General features: G+C 40.7%; 1 protein-coding gene across 1 annotated transcript in view; it reads left to right on the top strand.

Annotated features, from left to right (window-relative positions):
- reep3b (receptor accessory protein 3b) overlaps window positions 1–19677 on the top strand; it is a 67028-nt gene extending 47351 nt beyond the window's left edge. Inside the window, exons 3-8 of the mRNA XM_039787518.1 lie at window positions 672–748; window positions 2601–2721; window positions 2842–2955; window positions 8921–9086; window positions 15117–15250; window positions 16098–19677. Coding sequence (XP_039643452.1) covers window positions 672–748; window positions 2601–2721; window positions 2842–2955; window positions 8921–9086; window positions 15117–15250; window positions 16098–16169 — 684 coding nt within the window. The 3' untranslated portion in view covers window positions 16170–19677. The remainder of the gene's footprint in view (window positions 1–671; window positions 749–2600; window positions 2722–2841; window positions 2956–8920; window positions 9087–15116; window positions 15251–16097) is intronic.
- Window positions 19678–20113: the final 436 nt, after the last annotated feature.

Genomic DNA, 20113 nt, shown 5'->3' with positions numbered 1-20113 from the left:
TGCGGAAATTCTTGAAAACAAAATCCAAAATTCATTTTGCGCAACAAAGCGTCATCTGGTGGATCTCAGCAGACATCCATGCACTGTGGCCACGGAGGATAGCCACACACCGTCTAAACACTGCCATGACACAGAGCTCGATTTTAAAACGCTAAAAATCTCTTTTAGGTAGATGGTTTACTGTGAGTTGTTTAATAGTAGCCAGTGAGGGTTCCAATGTAGTTTTAATTTGTGAATGTATAAAACTCCTAATTTTATAAGTACTTAAATATGTACTTCCTAGGAGGGACATATGTACTTAGTAATTGTTGAAACCTTCATTATGTAGGTCTTTTCTTGTACTTAGTTTTTTTTATTGCATCCAATGTTGAATCATGCCTCCTTGGTCTGAATCTATTATTTCCACAAATGGGTGAGAAACATGAACATTTTGTAGTTTCATTTATAAAGGTGTGGGCCTCATGCCAGCCTAATATAGTGTTTCTGAGGTGTATGTTTTGTAAGGATTTTGGTTTGTGATGAATAAAGGTATAAGTACAGTGGAAGTCCTAATTTATTCTCCTCCACGATCATATTCATGGATGCTTATTTTTCCATATGAAGCAGATGAGGCTTTTCTTAAGTGTGGCGCTCTATTGTTCAGTGTTCTCTCTGTTTTTGTGCGTCTGTAGGTGCGATGGATGATGTACTGGATTGTGTTTGCCCTCTACACTGTGGTGGAGACCGTCACCGACCTGACACTGGCATGGTGAGTTTCACACAAACACACACTGGTCATATCTCAGATAACACCTAAAGAAACAATAACACACAATAGACAACAATTTCTTAACTTAAGCATTATCTGAAACTCACTCAACCAACCCGATAATCGGCCGTCAGACAGTCTGGCGAGGTCGGTGACTCCAGTCTGTTCAGTGTGTTCCGTGCCGTCGTCAGTCAGAGGAGCTGTCAGCATTCATTTTGGCCGGTTTGACTTGTTGAATCGGCCAGTGGGCAGTCGGACTCAATGACCAATCTGATTGGTGGAGTGCTAGCCCTTGACTAGCGAATCAGTGCACGAGAAAACTGCAGCTGACAACATCAGTATCTTCTTATTACTAGCCATCGTATTTTCTTCAGTTCAGCGAGCAATGACAACAGCGATCCTTCTTGACTGCTATCACCACTGTCTGATGAAAACAATGACTGACGACAGCGTGCTCTGTGTTTACGAGGTCTATGGAGATGTTCTGTCATTTCCGGTTTTAATTTTTTTGGGCGACAATACAAATTAGCGCCACCTGCTGTTAGGGAGACGTATTACGTTTCGCGCACGCGCAGAACGTACGCACAAGTCGGCGTCCAAGGTACTTTTTTGACCCCGGGGAGCCGACTGATCAGTCCAACTGCCTTTTCTGCTGACGGCCGGCCGTCGGGTTGGTGTGTCAGAGCCTTAACATACACTTCAGGAGTGAGTCTTTGGTGTGAGGTTCTTTTCACTGTATTTCACAAACTGTGATGTTCCATGTAGTCGTTGATGTAAGTCATTCAAAACAGAAAATATTCACATTGGGCATCAACAGGCTCTAAATTATACTCTGCCTAAGCAACCGTCTTTACAGGGGTACATTATCTTAAAGCCAGTGTTTCAGTGTGCCTTAAACATGACTGGGTTTATGGCATGTTCCAATCATAGGAACCCAGGTATCTGAAATAACTTTGACCCAACTGATTCTTACCAAGGTCAGATGTGCTACACTGGACCTGGTGTTGTGCCTGTGAGCCTCTCTGACCTGGGGGAAGAAGTTTAATAAATAATGTGGGGCCACTTCACCATTTACAAGTTAACCTGCAACCAACCCCACCACTCATCTGTGAGACACCTAACTGTAACCTAACCTATCGCGCCATTCACACATTCAGACTCAAACACTGGCAATGCGGCAGAATGCCATTCACTGTGAATTGAATTCAAAGAACACCTCTACTCAAATGTGCCCCTGTGGTGCAATGTGGGGTTGTTGAGATGTCCTGAGTGGGAGTGACAATATGTTCTGTACTGCACTCATCATTGTATCCATTGAGTGGAGGCACCCTAAACCCTAACCTCAATCACAGAAGCTAGCACTGTGGGAATTGGAAACACCATGAAGGTGAAAGAAACTTTTATGCAACCAACCAATATGCTGGCCCGAAGCGTCATTGTGATCCTTTTTTTGATAATAAATCTGTTCATTTTACCCTTGCACTCTTACGCTCTGTGTTGTAACCCATTTCTGCCAAACGCTAAGAAATTTTCTCGTCCACATTGTGCGTTTTTAAAAAGCAACTTGCAGGTTTGAGACCCCAGTGAATGAATGTGTAGGAAAATTATGTCAAAAGAGTTTCAAAAAGTTATACATAAATATACACTACAGTGACCTCTGTAGTTGTTTTTGCAAGACGATGCCTTTCACTTTAATCGGATGGTAATCTGCTCCGCGGGAAGCTACAGTACGTGCACTGGTACCCCAGAGAGAAGCCAAACACTGTTAATCTAAACATACTGCCCACTGTGTGTGTGTCTGTGTCTGTGTCTGTCTGTGTGTCTGTCTGTGTGTTTGTCTGTGTGTGTCCAGGTTTCCTCTGTACTACGAGCTGAAGATAGCCTTTGTGATCTGGCTGCTGTCCCCCTACACCAGAGGAGCAAGTCTCATTTACAGGAAGTGTCTGCACCCTCTGCTGTCCTCTAGAGAGAGGGTAAGATCATCCATCCATCCATTCATCCATTTAATTGTTGTTGAGAATATTATAGCTTTACCACTTTGTACTCTGATTAAACTGTCTACTAGAAAAGTTATTGATGTTGTCTCCCTGCAGGAAATAGATGAGTATATTGTGCATGCCAAAGAGAGGAGCTACGAGACCATGGTCAACTTTGGCAAGCAGGGACTGAGCATTGCAGCCACCGCCGCTGTCACTGCAGCTGTCAAGGCAAGTATCTCTTGCTTCTACTCTATTTGGTTTGATATTTGTTTAAATGTGGTACTTTTTCCTTTATTATTTTCATCATTGATTTACATAAGATGCCCTTCTGTATTCACCACAAATTCACAATAGCTTGGCTGAGTCAGTTTGTACCCTACAGTATATCTCACTCTTGTGGTAGTTCATTAAATTAAGACAAAATGTCCCACAAATCCCACGGCTTCCTGTTGCCTCTCCCTAACACCTTGGCCTTTAACTAGGAGGATAAGTATTTTTCTTGATTCTTTTTCCAATCTGACTTTGTAAGAAACTGTTATACCTTTAGCTCCCTTCGCTTAGATGCAACAGTGTTCTCTACCTGTTTTATGCAGCAAAGCAATCCAGCAGATTGTTTTGCTAAATTCAACCTGTTGGAAGGGAATGTAGTCACTTGGCTTGCTAAACCACTTGTATGAGAAAACGGACAGAAATAGTTATTGCTGTGTAAAAGAATGCAGCAGAGTTGCATTACACGTTACAGCAAATCCTGAATAAAATATTAACTTGAAGATGAAAAACATTGTGCTCATGCAAATGTATCCACTGTGAGTGTGTTTTTAAAGTACCTTGCTGGCCTACAGCTCCCACTCACTGCAAAGTCAGTATAAATGAGTGTGTGTGTGTGAACTGGTTTTTATCAGCATTGTGTGAATACCTGAGTATGTCAGATAATCCCTATTGAGCTCCTGTCTAAAGCTGCATTCAGACAGGGAAACAGCGATCTGGCAATTTGCCGCAGGGTAGTCCGGCCGTGTGGGAGGGTCACAAACGGCCCCTTTGTGTGACGTCCTATTGTGTTCTTTGACCCCACAGTCTCGCACAAGTAGACTTTACATTTCACAGTTACTGTTTTTTCAGTTGTTTATAGATCTCGACGATCGCACTTTAAGGCAACTGTATTTTACGGAAGAAGAGAAGAGCAAGACATGGCGAGCGCTTTGTTGTTGCAGGAAACATTGCCATTGCCATTTAAATCAGCGTAGCAGGCTTCATGTTCGAAAAACCATTCGCAAAACCACTAAATGCGCAAAATGTGACGCAGTATAAGCATTCACAGTTAAAGGTGCAGTAGGTAAGACTTATAAAACTAACGGTCTGTCACATTTGCTGAAACTGACCCTATGTTCCAGTAGAACTACATGAAGCAGGGCATTTAAAATAAATCCAGCTCCTCTGGCTCCACCTACAGTCTGTAGTGCGATTTGCAAAAATCTACTGCTCCCTGTTCAGATGCACCAATCAGGGCCAGGGGAGGTGTCTAACTGCATGTCAATCACTGCTCATGCACACGCATTCCTTCTCCCTTGTTGGGGGAGGGGCTTAGGAGACTGTTTTGGGCTTTAGCAGAAAGGTGGGGAGGGACTGAGAAGTTGTCGATGTTACATTTTTTTGGCTAAGTCCTGGATCTTCACAATCCTACCTACAGCACTTTTAATAAACTGTAAGAAACAAAAAGGAAAAACTTTCCTCTGGTTTACAAAGCTCTTCAGTTACACTCCTTTGAGAACTGGGCCACTGTTACTCTTCAATTCAATTAGTTTGTGTTGGATGTAAATTTAGCCACAGTGTTCTGTGAGTCTCTTCGAATAAAAACACTAAGGAATGACTTGAGGTGCGTGTGTGTGTGTGTGTGCGGCGCGTGTGCGTGTGTGTGTGTGTGTGTGTGTGTGTGTGTGTGCTTGTGTATATATACAGTATATCGAAACAAAGGAGCTGTGGATCAGAAGAACCAATGCCAGGGGTAGAAATAGTTGGCTATAGCTTTAACATAACTATAGTGTATGTGTCCGTATAGTGACACCAGTGTGGGACCTGTAAAAACCCTCCTGTCTCTGCTAACATTAAACATGTCATTAATCACTGCTTCAAAGCTATGCCCCTCTCTCACTCTCCAGCATTCCAATGTCATGCTCTCTCTCTCTCTCCACCACGTTTTGTGTCTCTTTTTATTTGTCTCTTCTCTGCCTGAAAACTGTTCTCGTCTCTTCCCCGCCTCCCTCCTTTTATCTCTTACATTTCTTTTATTTCCTTTGCCTCCCCTTGTCTTTATTGTTTCTTCCTTCCTAACCCCCTGTGTTTTATCATCACCGTTTTAGGTCACAGTGCTATTTCAAATCATTTAAAAAGCTTTTTGCGTTCTAAGCTGGAATTTGATTAACCTTGGCTTGTACAATACAGCCAGCTGCACCGTACATAAAATCCATCGTCTGAACCTGCCAGACAGAAGAAAACTGCTCAGAGAGCACTTTGAAGGATTTCAGCAGAGACTGGAGCCGTGGTTTGGTTTACAAATGCCTCTTTTTCTTTTTTATACAGGCATATCGAAGTGCATGTAGCCTGAGGCTGATTTAAATTGCATCTGTAAAGCTTCTATAGGTGTGAAGAAGCAGACTGTTTTTTTTTTCTTTTCTTACTGCTTCCTTCAGTTGTTGCTGCTGTTCTACCTGAATCAGAATCTTAAGATTCTATTAAGTTTGGCGGAGTACACCCCGGACAGGTCGCCATTCAATCACACTGCTGACACATAGGGACAGAAAGCCGCCTACTGGCAATTTTAGGGTCACCAGTTAACCTAATGGTGTAGACACATATAGCCGACGGGCGACCGTTGACAGAAAACCCCGTCGATATGATCAGTCGCGTCCCCGAGGTCCAAAAAACTGCCACAGAACAGACCAAAAAGACGAGAGGAGACGAGATGTAATACATCTCTATAACAGCAGGCGGCGCTAATCTGTAATGTTGCCCAAGAAATGAAAACCGGCAGCTGATTGGACGAACGCGTCACATGGGTTTGTTTTCTCCGGAAATTCAGAGCCAGACTGTCATGGCGGCCGTTCAGAATACGATCTCATATTGTACTAAAATAGTTCACTGAAACGTGTTTCTGAAAACATTTTAAACGAGAAATAGGCCGTGCAGTTGCTGAATCTGTCTTCATTTCAGATCGTCAAAGGTCAGTTTAAAAGATTTTACTCGTCCCGACTTCCCTGCCGCCGACCGAACATGTCAGGTCGGCCAAAATGAACGCCGACAGCCCCCCAGACGGACGACGGCACGGGACACACCGAACAGATTTGAGTCACTGACCTCGCCAGAGTGTCCCGGCCTTAAGTCAGGCAATTAAGTCAGACTCAGTGGTGAGTGAAACTGAAGCAGTGGGACAGACCTAGAGCTGTAGCAGAGCCAAAGTAGAACACTTTTTAATAAATTAACGTTATCTGTTATCAGCCAAATAAAACGCTGATACAGATAATCTGCACACTGCCAAAAAAACGGGCCGATAATCAGTCTATACCTACTTTGGACAGAACCTTCTATCTGTGAGGTCACAGTGCTGACCACTGCACCACCTGGTTAATAACCATGTCAATCTTAAACGCGATTCCGTGTTCAACGGAAGGCTTGTATCATGTGGAGGCGCCGATAGTTTGGTTGTCATTACTTAGAATTCCTCATGGGGAGACAGAAACTACGCACTATAGCTTTAATTCACAAAATGTATATTTTTTGGTCCTCTAAAACTGTAATGTTTGGAAGTAATACTAGCTTGTGATGCTAAAGTGACTACAGGTTTACATAGTTGTTGCTTTTGATTGGGCTGCACTATAGATTTTTATAGATTCTTTATTAGATGAAGCAGTGCAACCCTGATCCCTGCAAAGCCTTGTCTTTGTTTTGAAATTGATTGAAGGTTATCAAAAGGCATGTTTCTGCTGCTAATGCTTAATATGGTGTCAACTATTGGGAGCCTGTCGGAAAACTGTATCACTTCTGCTGGGCTTCTGCTCTAAGTGTCTAACCACCATGTACACTGAATTTGGAAAGACTGAAAGCCACATTGTGTGGTTTCTATTTATTTATTTTGCTATTTGGTCAGGGTGAGGTTGTGTGGATCTGCCCCCAGCTTGCTTATTAGCTAACCCTCTTTTGACTTTGTTTCTCTTTCTCTCTCTCTGTACTGACATCCTTCTTTCTTTAGGGTTTGTGTGCTTCAGCAGGCTACTCTGGGAGGTAAAACCAGTCAGTGTAAGCAGCATGGACAGAACTTTCCATTTCATACCAGCATTATTCCTCCATGATAGCATGGTCCCCATCCTTTGATATTCAAACATTTCTGTTCTTTTACCAGGCCTGGTAGCTGAAAAATAAATGTGTTTATTTCCATCTAGTTCTTAGTGTTGTAATAAAGAATCAACCTTTACAAATACATTCAACTCAATATTTACAAATCTAATTTTTATTCATTTATATCTCTTAATGTTTGCACTGCTGTTTGTGTGTTTAAACCTTTCATTTCATTATAACACTTCACATATTCTTCCAGTTTTTTTTTTCACTTGCTTTGTTTCGTCAAATTTTCCTCAATTGTTTTTCCTCCCTTCTTGTTGTTGCCCAAGTTTGTTTACTTCCATGATGATGTTTTCTTTGTCTGTAGAATTTTGATTAGACATTTTAATCTCTGACATTAATATGTCTGGCGCACCTGATAAACTGCCAGCCAGGACACAAAATCACATTTTCCGTTGTCACTACCGTTAAGAATAAGTTAGCCTGCTACAGTTAACAGCCCTAACTATCAGAGGTTCGGAGTGAGGTTTATTAATTTGCCTTATCAATTTTGTAACTGGTCAAGTCATTGGCACGCAATGAAGGCTAAATGCTTATGTTTATGACATCTGACCCCTGCATTTGTCATGAAATAATATTAAAATGGCAGCAAAACAGTATATATTCCAGTAGTATGGCCACTAAAAAGGAAAAACAAGTTTTACAAGAAAAAAACAAAATGTTTTGAGAATAAAGTGATAGTTTTACAGGAAAAGAAATGGAATATGAGAATTAAATCAGCTAGTGATTTTTACAAGAAACGCTGTTATCCGGGCTGGGTGAAATGACGATATACGGTATATCGTCAAAACGGCATAAAAATGTCTATTGTTTATATTTTGTCTGACTATTTTGAAAACGCAGCGGCCAAACTGCGTTGGACGGCGCTTTATGTTCTGATCCATGTCGTGCATTTTGCACTAATAAAATGAAATGAGAAAATACTCAGTACTTTACAAAAATAGGCTATTTCATATAGACTATTTATTTATTGAATTACCAGAAAAGAAGCTATATCATGATATATATCATTTTGGAAGTATATAAAATGATCGGCAGAGAAGATTTTGGCCATATCGCCCAGACCTAGTTGTAATAATAATTATAAAGTCGAAATATTGGGCAATTTTATTTTAATACTCTTGAGTAGTGAACAGGTGAGAGCAGTCTGTCAGCTTATGGGTCAGATGAAGGATGTGGATGACCTGAAGTTCTAGTGGTCAGAGATTTAAGGATATTGTGAAAGTGAAGTTAAACCATTAACATACAAGTCCGTAATGGGACCACAGGGGGGACTTGGTGTTCTTCAGACAAAAACACAGGTTCAAAGCAAAACGATTTAAAGCTCAGTGGACTTTATAAGTCTCTGGAAATGCAATGAAAAGCAGCCAACGTTAAATTTTACACTAGCTGTGCATTGGATGAACATAAAGGCTCTGCTGGAATATTTCTAACTTTTCAAGCTGCATCCAACTAATAGAATATTTGTCAGGGCTTTGGGTAAGTAAGACAACATACATCTGTTTTTAGTACTTAAGCAGCAGTCAGTAGTTAATTTGTATGGTAGTAACCCATAAATAAGAAGATGACCACGCTCATTTACAATAAAACAAACTCACTGACCGTCACATACTGGTCTACTTCACAAATTGAGATTTGTCTGACTGCACCAAAAAGTTCCCCCTCACCCAAAAAGATGTTGAGGGGAGGAGTTGGTAGTTGGTTGTTTTCAACACTTACTCACTTCATCAGTGTTGTTCTCTGTGAGGTCTAAAGTGCAGTCTGCTGGTGATGTAATTGTGTGTGTGTGTGTGTGTCACAGGGTCAGGGTGCCATCACAGACAAGCTGCGTAGCCTGAGTATGCACGACCTCACACAGATAACCCAGCAAGATGACGGCGCAGGGAACCAGCTCTACGAGTACAGCTCCCGCTCAGCCAACCCTGCCGCCAGGAGATCTCAGAGCACTGACGCTGGCGACAGAACAGGTACACACACACACTCTGCCGTTTTTTGCACAGACTTCTTTAGCAGATTAAGTTCACTCAGTTGTCATCCTCTAAGACAACTGAGAAAAATCCATCTGCCGAGAAAGTGAAATGCAGATGACAGCTTTCCTGGAAGATGCTAGTAAGATTATTTTTTTTTGTCTATTTTTTTAAAGGGCACACTATCTATTTATATTTAAATATAAACCCAAAGTTTTATATATATATATATATATATATATATATATATATATATATATATATATATAATTGAGAAAAATGTGAATGGATAGCTCAAGGGCCCTGATTGTAAAAGCTTAGTCACCCATAGTCTTTACCTTAGATTCAGGACTGATCAGTACGCTTGTATATGTGGCGCTAGCCAGGTAATATGACAATATACAAACCCCAAACATCCCTTGAAAGGAAAATAAATCCAGGAAGTTAAAAGTGAAAACTGTGAGCGCATTCTGAAGTATTTTAACCCTTTAAGCCTGACTGTCATAGTTTTGTTAAAGCTGGCACACCTCATACAACAACACACTCAAATCTGAACTCAGACATCATACACAAAATCAGCAATACCTAATCTTTCCAGAGATAGGGCTGACTTGAGCTCTTATGTCATGTTTAGACATTTTCTTCAGTATTCATGGTTCCGTGGTTACAGTTTAAACAGGAACTGAATTTTTATGGTGCAGATTCACCAACGTGTAACAAAATATAGGAATATCTGTTGTAGCCCACACCTAGCTCACTGACTCCATGGCAAAACTGTTTTCATCACCCAAAGCATGATGGGAACCGTAGTAGTTGTTTATCCTAAATAGAAATAAGAACAAGAAAACATGCGTGTGCTATATATTTACATTACATTTCTCAAAAATGACAACAATAAAAAGTAATTTAAAAAGAACACTATATATATATATATATATATATATATATATATATATATATATATATATATATATATATATATATCCTCAATCATATCTCTATCTATCATATCATGAGTGAAATTGATTTCAGCCTAACTGGTACAGGTGGACTCAGCTAGGTTTCGTTGTCCTAACTTGGGTTTGGCAAAATAATGCAAATTTCCAAATCTTTAAGGACATTAGCCACACAGATAGGGCTGTCCATATCACTGCAACACCATGCTTGTGTCAAACAACGAGAACTGCAGGCTGGCTGTCATATCAATGAAGTTTGTGTGTGTGTGTGTGTGTGTGTGTGTGTGTGTGTGTGTGTGTGTGTGTGTGTGTGTGTGTGTGTGTGTGTGTGTGTGTGTGTGTGTGTGTGTGTGTGTGTGTGTGTGTGTGTGTGTGTGTGTGTGTGTGTGTGTGTGTGTGTGTGTGTGTGTGTGTGTGTGTGTGTGTGTGTGTGTGTGAGATGACTTCCCAGCAGACGGAGGGGATGAGGTTGAGTGGGATGCTGGTGGAATGTCAAACACATGCACACACTCTCTCTCTCTCTGTTCCTTCTGTCTATCTCTCTCAAACACACAGCCGGTCAGTGAGGCATGGAGAGGGAGAGAGCAGGGGGTGGTAGTGGAGGAGAAGAAAGGGAGAACTGAGATGAATGTATAGGAGGAGAGTGGCGATGTAAGGGATGGATGGAGAAGAAGTGAATTTGGAAGAAGAGGTGGATTGACGGAGGGAAGCAAGGCTGGTAGACAACATTAGCATACTGAGAGAGGAAAAAAAGTATAATGTATTCAGCTCAGCCAGCCAGCAGAGAGATGAGGGGAGAAAGGGATTTGTTTTACCCTCCAACTGCTTTGACATGACATCACACACCCTCTGGTGGCCATATTGGAGGTCATCATATCTTAGGCAACAATGGTTTTCTACAGATGATTGTTTTGTGAAACATGTGACTCAAAGGATACCTCTGGTGATATTCTATATATTTTTCTTTACAATCAACAAATTTCAAACTAACAATAAATGTATCCAAGTATGTGGGTATCAAAGCCTGATATATCTTCTTTCTCTGTGCTGTAGAGCTCCATTGTTGAGACATATTCCTCCTTTACCATGAAACAAACACACACACACACACACACTGTAGTTTATTTTGACTCAGTCCAACATACACCGTCCTGCTGACCCAAAAACACCCACATGTTGATTATTCCGCCACTGAAAATAGTACCCAAAAAAATGCGTTATATGTGTGAATAATGTTTGTTAAAAACTACAGTGACCAGGAACTTTTTTTTTTAAATGAACCAATATATATGCGTGAGATCAGGTGTTCAGATCTTCAGTAGGAACCAATGGGCTTGTCGCTGAAAGCCACAGACAGGGGGTAGGGAAGTCAGAGACGGACCAACACAACTCTTGGCTTTGGTTGTTTCATGGGATTGGTTGACTATTAGAAAAATGTAAAATATTGGCTTTAAGCACTCTTACAGATGAATCTACTGTCCTTGTTATGTATCATCAGCATCAAAGTAAAAGAGGATATAAAACATAATATAGGCAAATATTTAAAAGTAGTAGTAATTTAGATATGGCATTCTCGAAACAAACTGGATCACTATAAAGTTTTTCAGAAATGGGTTTAGTGATGGTAGGTGGGCCGAATTGTAGTATCATCCAGACATTCAGTACAGTAGAGATGAAGGGGGATCATTATACTGGTCTATATAACTGAGTATCATCTGCGTAACAAAGGATAGAGATATAATGTTTTAAAATTTGAAATTGAAAATGCTACGGCTACTTGATAGAGGAAGACTCCAGGCCTGCAAGTTAAAAAAAAAAAACATGCCCCCTTACTTTGTCCAAAGATACATCAGGTGTACTTTGAGTAGTTTACAGGTGCATTTTTGGAGGGTGCATGAGTAGGTGGAGTGTGTTTTGAGAATAAAAGTAAAGCTCAACAGCAGGTTAAGACGGTGTAAATCTACAAAGACTAGACTGTGCTTATTTTTTTTGTTGCTGCAGATTTTTGCTGTTGGCTGTCGACCGGAGTTTAGAATGCCTGGCCTAAAATGAGGGACATCCAGCAGAACCTCCGGCAGCACAGGAACTATCCTGTAAATGAAACGTCGGCGATATAGACTATGTGAGCTGCAGAGTCCTTCCTCGGTATAGTGGGAGCCAAGCAGGCTGCGGACATTGAACCGCCTGGTTTCTAGACAAGGGTAGTTTCTAGACAAGGGTAGTTTCAACTGCGGAGTTGAACACCGTACACAAGTAGCAGGACTACTACTCGATATCAACCTCAAAACTACAGCTCTGGATTGTTTTTGTTGTATAGCAACCAACGTATCCAGAATTCAGATGGTATTTTTGATCTTGTGTTGGAATGTGAAATCTAATGTGAAGCTGGCCTCTGTCTCATCCCACCCTGTTTCCTCTGGGAGGGGAAAGGTTGCTTCCAACTCTAGAGAGTGGGAGGTTTTTCTATTATAGACTCCAGATGTGACAACAACCGCAGCAGCAGCTAGAACCAGAACCAATGGAAAACATCGCTGTTCAAATACAAACTCAGCGTTAGAAAACCCTGATGGACACTAATACTGCCTGGGCATGGTTTCAGGCAGCGCTTGGATGAAAGAACACGACCAGGTGGCAATACTTTAAGTAACAGTATTTAACATAAAACAGTGTTTTGGGTGTTTCCAGAGATGTCAGTTCTCCAGAATTTGACTTAAAGGATAATTTTTAGTTTTTTTTTTTCAACCTAGACCCTATTGTCCTATGATTTTGTGTGTAAGTGACTGATAGGAACAACAATCTTTGAAATTGGTCCAATATTATGCGTGAATGCTGTAACCAGCAGTCGCAGGCCAGGCTGCAATGTAACCCTATGGGGCAAATGAGCATCGTCAAATTTGTCCACTAAAAGCGCTGTTTGTGCCACTGACAGGCTCAGATTATGATTTTAAGTGTCTGACAACATTATGGAAATGATCCCTACAGAGATAGGCCTTATATAAGTAACATTTACCTTTCTGTTTGTTCCAGAAACAGCTCTGAGGTCACTTGCGCTAAAACCCACCAGACTCCATTTAAAAAAACAATAGTTTTAGAGTGTATAGAGCCAACATATTTTACATGTAAATCGGTAAACTGTGTGTTTATTTCAACCAAAACTAGAGTTGTGATGGTTGGAAAAGTGGAAAGACTAACCCAAAACGGCTTTTCTTAGTTTTATTTTGTATCTGTTGACTTTGAATGAAGTGTTTTTTACGATGCTAAAATTACTGTTTATTTACATGGAGTCTGGTGGCTTTAGCGAACGCAATTTTGTGGATGTTTTTATGTTTTAAAAAAGGATCTTACTCCTTAACAGTAAGGTCGACCGCCTTAGAAATCCTTTCCATAATGTTGTCAGACACTTAGAATATTAATCTGAGCCTGTCAGTGGCAAATCAAGCACTTTTGTGAAGGTAAATACAAGCTGGACAATTGCCCTATTAACTTGCACTGTAGCTTGTTTAGCTGACTGCCGACAGCAGCGATCTTTCTTAATACTGGACCAATGTCAAAGATTGTTGTTCCCATCAGACAGTCACTATGGAAAAATAGGGTCCAAAAAAAAACTACCTTACCCTTTTATTATATTTCATAATAAACATTTCGTGAACATTTGCATTAGGGTTAGTAGTAGGTTTGCTTTTTTGTAAGAGGGCTGCAAAGCATGAAAATGTGGCATAATGTTGATATCGTTCAATTTATTATAAATTATACAATGTGTATTGAAATGAGGGCCATACCATGCTAAGTAATGAGCTGAGTCCGAAACAGAAACAGAACAGAAAAAAACATGGTAGCTCTTGTGTGATGAATCTGAATTACAAATATAATTCGTAGCTGCTCTCAAAAGCCTTTGAGATCGTGCTACTAAAGTGTATTTTCTTGCTGGAGTGTAAAACAGATGGCTAGTGTATGACCTTTCTAGCTGTTGTGTTTCTATGAGGAGAGACAAAGAGAGCCGAGCAGCGAGGCAGCGGTGTGTTGGCGGAGTGTCTGCTGACCTCTGCTGGACCAGCCGCTCTCTACATGGCCACCTCAACACAATATCAGCACAGGCCTGTGTGATCACGATGCATTCACTGTAAAACTAGTGAAATAGAAATACAGCGAATATAGTTCCCACTACTACTATAGTAGTTTTTCTTTCATTCTATCTTTAAAATAATAATTTCCTGCAATTTTCTTTTTCTGTCTTTTTCCTGTCTCTGTGCTAATAATAATAATAATAATAATAATAATAAAGTTCTAATGGCCATGGTGTTTGCTAGGGCTGGGTATCGTTCAAAAGTTCCTGATAACGGTACCCAGACTGATAACCTGACTTTGATTCCGGTTCCTAAACGATACTTTAGAAATTACAACATTACACATTGTGGCACAGATCTCTCTATTTATGTTTCAGCTCATACTACGTGAGCCCCGTCTCACATAAGATGTTGGTAGAAGCATGCCGCAAAGACCTTCCTCCACAGCGCTGCGGAGGAAGGTCTGGCTAGTCCACACAGCATTTCTGGAGGGGAGAAAAACGTGCTCTGGTTTATTGGCATCTTTTAAAAAAATCACAATCGTCTTGGGCAGTGCTAAGCACCGAACGGAGCAACGGTGCCTCTGCTAAATAGTCTCGGGAAGGAACTTGTTTTGGTGGAACATGTGTACGTTCAAAAGTAGTTTTAGTCGTGCGACAGAAAACTCCGATTGGACAGATAGTCTAGCTAGCTGTCTGGATTTACCCTGCAGAGATCTGAGGAGCAGTTAACCATAGTCCTCACAAATCCACCGGAGTTTAAGATTACAACCCAAAGAAAGCGGGAGGTAATGGACATCCGGCTGAAAAGAGAATTTCCGGCGGCACCTGAGCAATCGCTGAAGTGGAACGTCGTGGATGTAGTACTGCAGTCCTAACCTCAGCTGTGAAAAGGACCGGCTCAGTTATGCACCCAAACATGGTGTCTGAAACATTTGTGTTGTCAGGACACAAATCTCAGTCTGTTTCAGTGATTCCTGATACGTGTATGTGTGTGTCTATGTTTTGCAGACTACTACTATGACCAGGAGGAGAGGACTGATGAAGAGGCGGAACCAACCTTCTCTGAAGACGAGGCAGTCACTCAGAAAGGACTGAGGCGATCGCAGAGTGTCAAGATCTCACGATCCAGAGTCCGCAAAGATGTAAGTCTTCTGTCCCATGTTGTTGGAGGCGGTGTATTCAGATAGCAAAAATCCTCTGTAATTAGTTCCTATTTTATAGTCCATCAAAAGAAAAATAATAACCAGACCAGGGCTGTAGTCGAGTCCAAGACAAGTCCTGGACAGGACTAGTTGGCCGAGACAGAAAAAAAAGAATCCTAAAAAAGATTGATACCTGATGATTGAGGTATACGGGGCAGCCAGGTGTGTACCAGGCAACCAGTGTCAGTGCCCGTCTAGATGGATTTTGAATTAAACTAATACGTTTTTTCAGAATTTTCTGAACAAGCACGCTTCATTAATGGTTTTGTTTTAAAGGAGGTAGTTACTTACAAAAAAAAAAGCATATAGTGCTGGACTCGGTCGAGACCAACTAGAATATTTGGCGAGTCCAAGTTTGAGTCTAAATACCAACGAGTCCCAAGACAAATCCGAGACAACAGAAAAACGTCTTGAGTCTGTGTCCGGACTCAAGTACTACAGCCCTGAACCAGACATATGAATAATAAAAAAAGAATAAAAAACGGCGCTACAAGGCAAAGAGAGGAGGTGCTCAAGACTTTGTACATACAGTATATGTCGATCCGGATCGAGATATTGATTTAATTTAATCCTCAATGATCCAATATTATTTACACCCCTAGTTTATATTCATTTTAAAATCAATCTGTATCACAACAAATGGTGCAGAAACTCAGTGATATATATATATATATATATATATATATATATATATATATATATATATATATATATATATATATACATACATACATACATACATACATACATACATACATAACTACTGTTTTCATCATTTTGTCACCAGGTGCGTTATGGATCCTTGAAGATTAAAGGCAAGAAGAGACCAGCGCTGAGCTCTGTTAACTATGGAATGTGAAAAGAATGCTACACACACACACGCACACGCACACAGCAGAGCAATCTGCTGATCGGTGGATGGGATTCCAGCTCTTTAGAGCCTGAACTTTTATGTCTCTTTGATGATGAGCTTTCTTCTAGCATATTTATTACTACTTCATTCATCCCAAACCAGTGACTCTTCGAGAGCCTACACTCTGAGAACTTTGACGTTTTTCATTGGGTTGATTTTTGCATGAACTTGTGTGTGTTTCATCTGTTGTTTGTTAGAATTGTAGTTTAGGTGTAGGTGTGATGTTATGCGTAGTCTTTTAGATTTTACATCTAGTCGCTTCAGTCTTTTAGTTTAATTTAGCCTCTTTCTAATAAGGCATTCTTTTAAAAAAAAGTTCATAAACTGAAATGAATGGCTTAACTAATAGTTAAATCATTCACTAATGCTTAATATCATGGTTCTAAGCCCTTAATAAGAACAAGCTTGGGTTACTGGGTTGTGAATCCTTTCAGCTTGTGTTTTTCCTCCAACACTTGCTTTGTCTTTTAGGCTCTTTAATTTGTCCGGGAGACTCTCCCAATATCTGCACCAAAACAGGTTTTATTGTTCAACAGCTTGTAAACATGTACAACTGTTGAGTATTACTAAGTGAAAATCCATGGACCCTTATTAAAGCGGCATTCATTTACTTGGTGCAGCACAACAAGGTCCAATATTCACTCTCCTTTTAGCTCACATTACATATCATCTGCTAATGCAAACAACTATGCAACTAGAAATAACACATTCTTCCTTTGGCAAACAAATAGTTGAATTTACAATCAATAAAGTACATCTTTGATCAGTTCAATACACTCAGGGGCTTTGCTACTACAGCATTATTTGGTCTATCAGTGATTAATGTTGGCTAATGTTAGCTAAATGAAGGGCTATGTGTTTGCACCAACTCTGAATTTCCCCTCAGCTCAGAGGGCTTTTTTTGCAGCTTTTAGCTCATTGTTTTGGCCCACAACTTTACTGTTTTGGTTCCCTCTCCTAGTGCAGGCATCTGTTTTCAAGCTTTAAACCCCACTGGACACTACCTTCTCCACACCAAGCAGCAGACAAAGTTAGCAACTAGCTGGTGAGGAAAGTGAATATTGGACTTTATCAGCTTTAAAAGACTTACTACATTGTTTTTAAACAATGATATGGAGATAAAGAGATTTGTTTAACAACCTAGCAATTCAAAAGTTGTTTAGATTAATGGCTCATAAGTGACCTATTAAACTATTGTATTACACATTCAGTATGTTATTAGTTTCAGCTTAAAAACCCTTTTATAAAGAGTATTGTATTAAAACGTTGCTTCGCTGCCTTTCAGGTATTTTATCTGACACTAGTGTTGGAGTCCGTTAACTTCCGTGTGGCTCAACATACTAATGGAGACTAGCTCTTACCCTGAGGGACATGTCCTGTAGGTTCAGACACATGCAACATTCCCTGTCACAGTGGTGACAGTACGAGAGCTCTGATTCGCAGTAGGATACCAGCAACTCTGACATCAACGTTTGAACTTTAGTAGAGTGGAGTTGAATGAATGCGATGAAACACACTTGAACACCAGCAGATGAACACTATCCCTTATTCCTGTCAGAGGAGGGAGACTGTGGACACCAATGAAGAGAAAGAAAGGGAAGAGAAAACCAAATGAAACCGTGATTCTCCCAGGTTTCTCCGTGCAAATGTCAGCCTTTATAAAGGACCCAGAACTCCCGCTGACTATTAAATGATGATTTCTTATTTTACTGCTTTTTACTCATGTATTTTTTATATGGCTGTGTCCAGATCACACCCCTGGTTGTAAATTTCTCGCTGTATTTCTTAGTATCAGTGAAGATTAGCTTTTTAAATGTTATTCTGTGTGTGTATGTGTGTTACCTTTGGATCAGATGGAGTCTTTTTGTATGTTAACCACCTGTTTTTGCACACATAGACCTCCTCCCAAACCTTTGTATCAATGCTGTTGTTGCTTGTCATCTCATTTTATAATGTACTTTCGCTGTGGGAGGATGCAGCACACAAATGAGCTTAGCCATTCTTGATGATGAATGCTAATACTAACGGCCTCTCATGACATCCTAAAGTTTGGCTTGTTTTTGTCCTCTGGTAGTGCAGTTAGTGCTACGCTGCTGTAGCTGAAGTTCCTTCTACAGTTGCTGTTTAGAGATGGAACAGTCTGTTTCTGTGCTTTCTGTGTCCGTTTTCTTGTGGTTCATGGGTACGTCTGGCTGAAGCAAAATTACTGCTACTATTAAACTGGCCTAGTAGTATTCCTAGATACGATTAAATACTAGTCTCACGTTGCCAGAGCTGTCCCCACAGCGCTGTGGAGTAAGGTCTGGCTACACCACGTACATTCTAGGATAGGAGAAGAAAAAAAGTGCTCTTACCAGTGTATCGTCGTGTGTACTTTAGCCACAGCAGTCCCGTCAATCGGTCCCAAAACGTCCCAGTAACAGAGGAAATGCCGTAAACATATTCTTTGTAAATCTTTACGATCATTCCCCGAAAGAACCAAGCAGGCCTGCCTTGTTGCACGGTCCAAATTTTCTTCTAAACTTGCCATTTTCAGCGTGTAGCTCGCTAGCTCGAAGTTTGTTTCCTGAAGCGAAGGGATTTTGAGAACGTCAACACAGAGAACGGAAGGTCAGGGGCATCCTGGAAATGTTCTTCCGTTGATGCTGACTAGGTTTAGTGTGGCATGAGTTTCACCATTTGCCCTTTACTTTGCGTAATTTATGACCATACACACCCTGCACATGGGTAAACATGCGTGCCTTAGCACATCCCCAGTGTAGTATAAACGGAAGAAGTTGTCCACCCTGCTGTCCACGGCTGTTTTGTATACCGTTCTACCGTTTTCGATACAGGTGGGGCTACTCCCCCTGAGCTGGGGTGTAAGTGCGCGACCATTCAAGCCATGCTGGCATGGTAGGAATGGTTTTCCACAGAGCATAAACAGAACAGCATGCATGTCTGCCTCCATTTTTCAGTATATTCTACCCTTTAGACACACTACCATCAAAACATCAACTGAGGGAATATGTTTTGAAAGAATGCTGTTGATTCCACGCACTTGAAGAATCTATGACAAGGAGCACTGAAGCTGTTCTTGAGGCTTGTGGTGGAACAACTTCATACAAAAGGATCTGTGTGCCGTACATTTTGTCATTGGCCCAATTTTGCTAGAATCTGCACGGATTTCTTATATCCTATTATCCGTACATGCAGACACTCAATGTATTACGAGAGCTGTGTGTGTGTGTGTGGTGTGTGTGTGTGATTTGTAGTATATCAATAACGAGCCAAACTTTCTCATGTCTGATGTCCATTTTAATGACCCTAACTAAATAGTGATACCAAAGCTTCATGTACTCACCCGGAGCTGTGTGGCTGGGGTTTTTGATCTGTGTGGGGAAAATGTCTGCTGTGTGGATTGCAAATGCAATTCAATGAAGGCTATCCAAATAAAGAATGGCCAACAAGTAAAGTGTGTCTGTGGCCTGTTGCATTTATTTTCTCCATGCCTTCAGGAAGTGTGTAATACCAGAAAGTTTGGGTGTTTGTGTTGGTGTGGACTTTCCATCTCCATACAGACTATAGGAGCACACATGGGTTCTGCCAAAAAAGTCACACTACACATAAATGTAGTGTGACTTTTTTCTCTCAATATAACGGACTTGTGGCCCTAAAAGAACACTTCCAACAGGAGTTAGCAACTCAAGAGTACATTTTCCAACAAGAAACATGAGTTTTTTTTTTGCAAAAGACTGTTGAACTTCCTAAAAAATATTTTTACGATGTTTCACTGATGACCTTGTTATCTTTTAATATTTATTTCATAATGTCTACACCAGGGTTCTTCAACAGGGGGTCCGTGACCCCTAGGGGGTCCTCAGAGTCAATGCAGGGGGGCCTCCAAATTA

This window comes from Perca fluviatilis, chromosome 21 (assembly GCF_010015445.1).
Source record: "Perca fluviatilis chromosome 21, GENO_Pfluv_1.0, whole genome shotgun sequence".
In the NCBI taxonomy this organism is placed as follows: Eukaryota; Metazoa; Chordata; class Actinopteri; order Perciformes; family Percidae; genus Perca; species Perca fluviatilis.
The sequence above is the reverse complement of the archived record's forward strand: the minus strand, read 5'-3'. Positions and strand labels throughout refer to the sequence as shown.